Below are 9143 nucleotides of genomic sequence, written 5' to 3' on the forward strand. Positions count from 1 at the left end.
CAGAGGAAGGGGATGGCATAAGTGAAAAAGAGAAAAGATTCAAATGTGGCTACTTGTTGCTACTCTGATCAAAGTTTTATGGGGAAAAATGTAAAAAACTGCTCGCTATACTGAGATTTGGAGGAGAAGTAAGAATCCTGGATACCTCTTAGCGACATAAAGGCCAATGGTGACTTTAAAGCTAAGCACCCAGAACTTGGTAAGGGTACAATAAGGAATATAAATTATTAGATATCATTAGGAGTTTGGAGTGTATCTTAGAGGAAAGAACAGAACCAGAGGGCTATAGTTTCTTTATAAGTTGTTTTTGGAAAAGATATAAAATTATATTAGAATATATAAAAAATACCTATTTGCCTAAATTTACAAAAAGATTCATTATTAATTCATTCAACAAATATTTACTGAGCAAAGTGTTATGTGCCAGGAACTGTGCAAAAGTGCTGAACAATTTATTACTTGGTGCTGCTAACACATGTTCTACCATTAACTTGCAAAGTGGGAAAATCATTGACCTCACAGCTTCATTTCCCCATCTATTCAATGAAAGGGTTGAAAGAGCAGATATCTCATTTGTATGATACTGTATGTATGACAACAAAACAGCCAAAATACTTACGAAGATTTGGGTTTTGAAAGATTTAATTTGTTGTTAAGTTTTCTGGCTGAATGACGCTCCAGTTGCTCCTGTAGATTATTTTGAGGAACAGTGGCCATGATCCTAAAAAGAGGGAAAAGATATCAGTACAGTTATGTGCTTTGCATGAATCACAATATTTTTGGGGGGCAGAGGGGATGGAGCACTGTTCCAACTGTGCCCAAAGTAATGAGGCTTTTTTTGGTCAATAAGCTGTTTTGACATTTACAACTGGTTACATTTGAACTATATAATCTTTAACTAACTGACGCTCACTTGAATAGCAAAATGACCTGGTTTCCCCCAATGCTAAAATAAGCACAAAGGACATTAAGGGAAGGGATTATTAGGAAAGGGCTTGCAGAAAAAGGACACCTGGCCTGGGCTTGAAGAATAAATAGAAACTAGACAGAGAGTGTGGTAGGAGAAAATAATCAAAGCATTCTGAAAACCCAAAGAACAAATGAATAACTGAATCCTATGTCCAGTCTATGGCCATACCACCTTGAACGCGCCCGATCTCGTCTGAATTCTATGTCCAAGGGGTAAATTGGAAAAAGAAGGAAGCGCACCACCAATGAGCGCAATGGTTCCCCAGCAAGATACCACGTTTCATAATTATCCACTTTCAAGCTGAAAGAATACTTTTACCAAGCATTAAAGTATTCTTGTAGAATACCTTGTAGAACAAACTGTGATATTTGCTGAGCCATTGCCTGAGATAATGTACAGCTTGAGCCACCTTCAAGTTACGGGGGTACAAGAAGACAGGACAGCCAAAATCTATGGATAGCAAAAAATTTTCATTTTAGCTGATAGTTATAACTCCTTTCCCATTCTATCTTCTTTTTTAAAAAAATACTTTTATTGATTTCAGAGAAGGGAGAGATAGAAATATCAATGAGAGAGAATCATTGATTGGCTGCCTTCTGCACATCCCCCACTGGGGATTGAGCCCGCAACGCGGCATGTGCCCTGACCCGGAATCAAACCGTGACCTCCTGGTTCATAGGTCAACGCTCAACCACTCAGTCACTCTGGCGGGGCTATCTTTCTTTTTCAAATCAATGGGAATAAATAAAAAGTTATTGTAGAGTGACAAAAAGCCCAAACTATATTTAATTTGCATGGCCCAAACTCTTTAAAATGCAAGGAAAAATAATACAAAGAAGCAGAATTGTAAGAAGAACAGTATCACTTGACCAACAGAAATGAGAAATGTACTAAGAACTCAGGTTCTCTGGTCAATTCTGCCACAAATTCACTGTGTGGCTTTGAGAAATTCATTGACTCTCTCCAGTGTCCTCATTTCTAAAATAAGAAGGTTGGGTTAGAAAATTTCCATGTTTCCTTCTAAAATTAGCCCTCTATGATTCTAAAACAAGTAGGTATTTGGCAGGGATAAAATGAGAAAGATATAATGTCTTTTAAAAATGTTGATGAGAATAAAAACTGTCATAAAGAAAAATATAATATATACAAAAAAGTAGAGACTTTAAACAGTGGAGATTTTCAAAGTGGAGGCACAAGTTAATAAAACAAATTAGTAAGAAATATATAAGCAAAATTTAGAAAGTTTAAAATATGATCTTAATAAAACTGGAGTGGAGAAAAAACAACCCAACATTATAAAATGAAACTATTTTTAAAGTGATAATTAAAATACCACACATTGACCTGCTTGTTAGCTGGCAGTGGTTCTCAGCAATGTGGGTCAGATTCTGGTCACAATCTAAAGAAAGTGATGGTCTCCACTCCCTCTGGCTTCTACCCTGATCACAAGGCTAAAACCCTTAATGGGAGGGGGCAGGGGTCACTAATGATTGATCTCCATGTTACTTATTACAATACCCCTTTTCAATCAGTTCTCTTTCCTGATGGCTTAGTATATGATGAAGTTGATTATATGTTCTTAAAACACAAGCCTTTTTTCAGACTCTCTTAACAATTTATTCCTACTCATCTTCCATCCTCCAATGGTCGATCTAACCATTACTTCCTTAAGGAAAACTCCATATTTAGGTAGTCACACAAAAGTGGTTAAGAGCAAACAAAATACATGGATTTGTAGCCTGGCTCTACCACTTACTAGCTAAATGCTCTTGGACATATTATTTAACCTATCTCAGATTCCTCATCTATACAATGCCTACCCACCTCATATGTAAAGTGCTTAGAATAATAGCATCTGGCAGATAGTCGGCAATATGTAAGTGTTTGATAAAGAAAATATACCCCAATAATATACTCTTATAATAAGAAATGCCTCTCAATTGCAGTTTTTATCGTAGTTGCAATTCTATTCACTTTTGTAATTATTTAGTTGGTATTTCTTCTACTAGATTGTAAACACTATGCAAAAATGGGCCATTATGGGTTTTATAACCCACAGCATGTCTAAGCACCTAGCATTAAATATTTATTAAATGAAAGAATAAAAACGTTAAATAACATATGTCTCAACTATGACTAATCACGGAAATGTAAAGCTGGTTTAACATTAAGTGAAACCACTAATATGATGTATCATCTTTACAGTTTAAGCAGTAAAAATCAATATAATCTGATCAATAAATTTTAAAAACATTTCTATCAGGGTAAAGCACAGTAGCAATAAAGTACACTAATCTTAAGTAAATGGCTCAATATGGTTTCACTTAATGTGTCTAACTATGTAAACAACATCCAAATCAAGGTATAGAACATTTCTGGCACCCCAGTATGCTTTCTTGTGCCCTTTCCCAGTTAATATACCCCAGATGTAACCACTACCTGACTTTATCACTATAGATTAGTTTTGCCTATTTGCAAACTTTTTTTTTGTTTCATTTCTTTTTTTAAAAATATATTTTATTGATTTTTTACAGAGAGGAAAGAAGAAGGAGAGAGAGTTAGAAACATCGATGAGAGAGAAACATCAATCAGCTGCCTCCTGCACACCCCCCACTGGGGATGTGCCCGCAACCAAGGTACATGCCCTTGACCGGAATCGAACCTGGGACCTTTCAGTCCACAGGCCGACGCTCTATCCACTGAGCCAAACTGGTTTCGGCTGCGAACTTTTTAAAAAAGAACTTTTCTTTTATGATTTTAGAAGGAGGGAGGGAAATAACATCAATGTGAGAAAAACTGATTGGTTGCCTCCCACATGCGCCCCGACCAGCGACTGAACCTGCAACCTGGGTATGCAACCTGACCAGGAATCAAACCTGTCACCTTTTGGTGTACAGGACAACACTCCAACCAACTGAGCCACACCAGCCAGGGCCTCTTCTTGAACCTCTTGGTATTTGTATATATGGAATCACACAGTATATATTATCAATGCATTTTTGAAAAAACATCTGATGAAACTCAAACCATTTCTAATAGATACCTAACAGACACAATATAATATCTTACATTTTACAATAGGGGTGAATCTATTAAAAATATAGGCAAAAACAATATTGTTCTTTTATTTTCACTCTCATATTGAACATTCTTGCTGGTGCAAAAATATTAAAAAAGGAAAATACTAGAAAAGAAGAAACATGAATATCATGACTTGTAGACAATTAGGTTACCAACACAATCCAGTCATAACAACAGATAATTAAAACTTTAGTAAAGTGGTTAAATAAAATATAAATCCACAAAAGTCAAATGCATTCTCATGTGGTAGTAATAACTAACTAGAAAATACAATTTTTAAAAGGCATTCAGGAGAAACTAAGATGGCGGCATAGGTAAACACCTGAACCTGCTGCCTCGCACAACAACTTCAAAACTACAACTAAAAGACAAAACGGACATCATCCAGAACCACAGGAAGGCTGGCTAAGTGGAAATTCTACAACTAGAAGGAAAGAGAAAAGCACACTGAGACTCAGAGGAGCTGCGGAAGCAAAGTGCAGAGGTACGGAGGCACGCGCGGAAAGGGGCTGGCAACTGAGGATGCAGTTGTCTTTCTCAATCGGGAGGGAGACACAAGCTCCCGACTGCTCTGAACTCCAGTTCTGGGCGAGACTCTGGGGACCCAGACTCATACAGGGAGAAACTGGACTGTCTGGCAAAGTGGGCGGAACTCGAGGGCAGCTTTCTCTCAGGGGTGCTTGCAGCGATTACCAAGGGATACTGAGACCCAGGGGCCTCTTAGGGCAGGGCTGACGGGAAGCCACTGCTGTTTCCTCCGCCCTGAGACTCAGCCCCATCCAAGCTGTGTGCAGAGGCTTTTGCATATGAATGGCCTGGCCCTTTGCAATCTAAACTTACCTAACAAACTGCAGCTGAGTCAGAGAGACCCAGAACATCCAAAAGAAGGCCCAAGCCCCCACAGCAGCTTGCACTGCTTCACAGCTGGGCCTCATCTGGGCACCTCCAAAACCCAAACAAAGAAGAGGAATCTGCAGATCTCTCTGTAGCTCCTGCTGGGTGGCCTCAGGCAGAGGCTAAATTAGCACCTCCTTGGAGATCCAAGAGCCAGTGTACCCAGGGGTCAGAGTAGGACCATCCAGATTACAACTCCTCAGATCCATAAAGGACACACTCAGGGGGCAGACTCGGTGAGCACCAAAGCCCCACTGAAGCAAGCCTTGCCCCATAAGGGTGTCTCCAGCACAGAAGTTCTCCCATCGTAGACACAGCTGATCCTCACAGCCAATTGGCCTGGAGGTCAATTCCTCCCAGTGATGCCAACAACAATCAAGGCTTAACTACAACAAGACTGTGCACACAGCCCACAAAGGGGTGCACTAAGAGTGTCCACCTCAGGTAACTGGGGAGGCTGAGCCACAGGGCCCTATTGGACACCTAGCACACAAAGCCACTCTATCAACTCAGGGAAGCAGCCAAAATGCGGAGACAAACAGATCACAAATGAAAGAAATGGAGGGAAGCAAACTACTGGATATAGAGTTCAAAACCACGGTTATAAGGTTTTTCAAGAATTTTCTAGAAACTGCCAATAAATTTAGTGAGACCCTTGAGGATATAAAAAAGGACCAACTAGAAATTAAGCATACACTGACTGAAATAAAAAATAATATACAGAGATCCAACAGCAGACTAGAGGATCACAAGAATCAAGTCAAAGATTTGAAATACAAAGAAGCAAAAAACACCCAACCGGAAAAGCAAAAAGAAAAAAGAATCCAAAAATATGAAGATAGTGTAAGGAGACTCTGGGACAACTTCAAGCGTATCAACATCCGAATTATGTGGGTGCCAGAAGAAGAGAGAGAACAAGATACTAAAAACCTATTTGAAGAAATAATGACTGAAAACTTCCCCCACCTGGTGAAAGAAATAGACTTACGAGTCCAGGAAGCGCAGAGAACCCCAAACAAAAGGAATCCAAAGAGGACCACACCAAGACACATCATAATTAAAATGCCAAGAGCAAAAGACAAAGAGAGAATATTAAAAGCAGCAAGAGAAAAACAGTTAGTTACCTACAAGGGAGCACCCATACAACTGTCAGCTGATTTCTCAACAGAAACTATGCAGGCCAGACAGGAGTGGCAACAAATATTAAAAGTGATGAATAGCAAGAACCTACAACCAAGATTACTCTACCCAGCAAAGCTATCATTCAGAATTGAAGGTCAGATAAAGAGCTTCACAGATAAAAAAAGCTAAAGGAGTTCATCACCGCCAAACCAGTATTATATGAAATGCGGAAAGGTATTCTTTAAGAAGAGGAAGAAGAAGAAAAGGTAAAGATAAAAATTATGAACAACAAATACATATCTATCAACAAGTGAATCTAAAAATCAAGTGAATAAAAAATCTGATGAACAGAATAAACTGGTGAATATAATAGAATCAGGGGCATAGAAAGGGAGTGGACTGACAATTCTCGGGGGGGAAGAGACTGGACAAAAATCGTACACCTATGGATGAGGACAGTGGGGGGAGGTAAGGGCAGAGGGTGGGGTGGGAACCGGGTGGAGGGGAGCTATAGGGGGAAAAACAAGGAACAATTGTAATAATCTGAACAATAAAGATTTAATAAAATAAAATAAAAGGCATTCAATTAACAGTAACAATGAAAAAATATTAAACAACTACCAATTAACCTAACAAAGGCATACATCTTCATGATATGACAAAAATGACCAAGTGTTACTGAGAGAAATTAAAAAAAAAATTGGATAAATATATCATGCTCTTAAATGAAAGGTTTGAATATCATAAAGACAACAGTTCTTTGAAAATTAATTTATGAGTTTAACAAAATTCCAACTGGAACACCAGAAGAATATTTCACAAAACTCAACAAAAATGCTTCTGAAATTCATTGACAAAAGCACAATACAAGAATCTTATCTAATAATAGACAAACATGTAAATTGACCGTACCTCTGCTACGCCCACAGCCAATCAGAGTGAGTATGCAAATTAGAAGGCCAAAGATGGTGGAGTGGCCAGGCGGGGCAGGACGCCTGCTATGAGAGGGAGGGCAGGGGGTGAAGGGATCTACAGGAGTGGAGTACTGCAGCGAAGACAAGACTGCAGACTCCGGAGTCTGCAGCGAAGACGACGATGGCAGTCTGCAGCGAAGATGGCAGACTCCGGCCTGAGTCTGCAGCGAAGACGAACATGGCAGATTCTGGCCGGAGTGAAGGCCTGGGTCCCGGGTGCCGGAGGAAAACCGGTGCTGGAAGCCAAGGGAAGGAAAGCCTATTGCACGAATGTCTTCGTGCAACGGGCCTCTAGTACTAAATAACACTGCAGTGGGAACTAGCATTTGGAATTATAATCTTATTAAATGCATAATAATTTAAATGAAAACCTGGAGGGGGGGTAGTAGGGGCTGGGAGGAGGGGGGAAAAAGGGGGGAATGGGAGATATCTGTAATACTATCAACAATAAAAATTACATTACAAAAAGAAACGCCTAGTCTCCAAAACATGGTTAATGTGTAAGGACAGAAACAACAGAATAGGGCAAAGAACCAATATTTAACAAATGCTCATAAGTAAGCCATACACTCTAGAGTCAATAAGTGGCAAACGATGACATTAGCCAAATCTGGCCTGCAGCCTGTGTTTGTAAATAAAGTTTTACTGAAACACAGCTATGCCTGTTTGTTCATATACTGCCCTTGGCTACCTCAGCCCCACAGATGAGTAGTTATGACAGAGAATGTTGAGTCTGCAAAACCTAAAATATTTACTACCTAGCCCTTTACAGAAAAGGATTGTTGACAGTTGCTCTAGAGCAGTGGTCGGCAAACCGCGGCTCACGAGCCACATGCGGCTCTTTGGCCCCTTGAGTGTGGCTCTTCCACAAAATACCACGGCCTGGGCGAGTCTATTTTGAAGAAGTGGCGTTAGAAGAAGTTTAAGTTTAAAAAATTTGGCTCTCTGGGGGGATGAGGACAAATATGTGATACCTTAATCAATAAAGAAATTAATTAAAAAAAAATATTACATGTTCTAAACTGAGACTTAACTCCTCAAATGTGTTCATTTTACTTGTCCCAAAATAATAACCACAAATATAAAACTTTAAATAATAAATTATTATTTTTCCCACTGTAAGAATCTTTAATGTGAAATGTATTCTGTGAAAAAAAAATGTTTAAGTAAAATTCTGTGTAATAAATAAATAAATAAATAATGTTTTTTTAAAAATTTTGACTCTCAAAAGAAATTTCAATTGTTGTACTGTTGATATTTGGCTCTGTTGACTAATGAGTTTGCCGACCACTGCTCTAGAGTATTGCTGGATAAAATAGAAAATTACTAAGTACATCAAATCTCTGACAAAAAGCTTAAAAAATTATCAGGTCAAAATCTAAATCAAAGTGGGAACCCAGAAAGTAAGGAGAGCACTGAAGTTCCTTTTCTCCCGAGGGCAGCTGTCTAATCCTGAGAATCTGAGCATCAGTTTTGATAACCTTGGAGAAAAAAAAATGCTCTGAATCAAAGTTAGGGACCACCAAACGTGGGAAGTATTCATTCCCTGTAAAACCAGCACTACAGTCCTGGCCGGTGTGGCTCAGTTGGTTGAACACTGTCCCGTGCACCAAAAGGTCACAGGTTTGATTCCTGGTCAGGGCACATGCCCTACTTGTGGGCACCATCCCCAGTAGGGAGCATGCAGGAGGCAGCCAATCAGTTTCTCTTTCACATCTATGTTTCTCTCTCTCCCTTCCTCTCTCTCTAAAATCAATAAAAGCATATCATAAAAATAAAACTAGCACCAAAAAGGACTATATCATTTAGGAAAAGGTAAACCCAAATTAACCCCCCACTTCCATCCCCAGGTGTCTGTGTATAAGTAAAGTTACCAGTTGCTGAGGGATTAAATGGGACAGACCCTGAAACTACAAGCCCAAGAAACTTTTCAACCCAATTTTTATACCTGCGTAATTAACACACACACACACACACACACACACACACACACACACACACCTCAAGCCATGAATTTAGATTAAAGTGATCCTAATTCCCAGGCACTTGGCAGAGGCAAATGCAAAAACACCTCTGGAGGAATACACCTTTATCCAAGGCCT

At 39.3% G+C, this 9143-nt stretch overlaps 1 protein-coding gene across 2 annotated transcripts in view; it reads right to left on the reverse strand.

Moving 5' to 3' along the window:
* The window catches only part of BLM (BLM RecQ like helicase), a 66618-nt gene extending 65901 nt beyond the window's left edge, over positions 1 to 717 (reverse strand). For both annotated transcript variants that reach the window (XM_054713408.1, XM_054713407.1), the window contains exon 1: positions 620 to 717. In XM_054713408.1, coding sequence (XP_054569383.1) covers positions 620 to 717 — 98 coding nt within the window. The remainder of the gene's footprint in view (positions 1 to 619) is intronic.
* Between the last annotated feature and the right edge of the window lie 8426 nt (positions 718 to 9143).

The sequence above is a fragment of the Eptesicus fuscus genome, chromosome 25, assembly GCF_027574615.1.
Source record: "Eptesicus fuscus isolate TK198812 chromosome 25, DD_ASM_mEF_20220401, whole genome shotgun sequence".
Taxonomy (NCBI): Eukaryota; Metazoa; Chordata; class Mammalia; order Chiroptera; family Vespertilionidae; genus Eptesicus; species Eptesicus fuscus.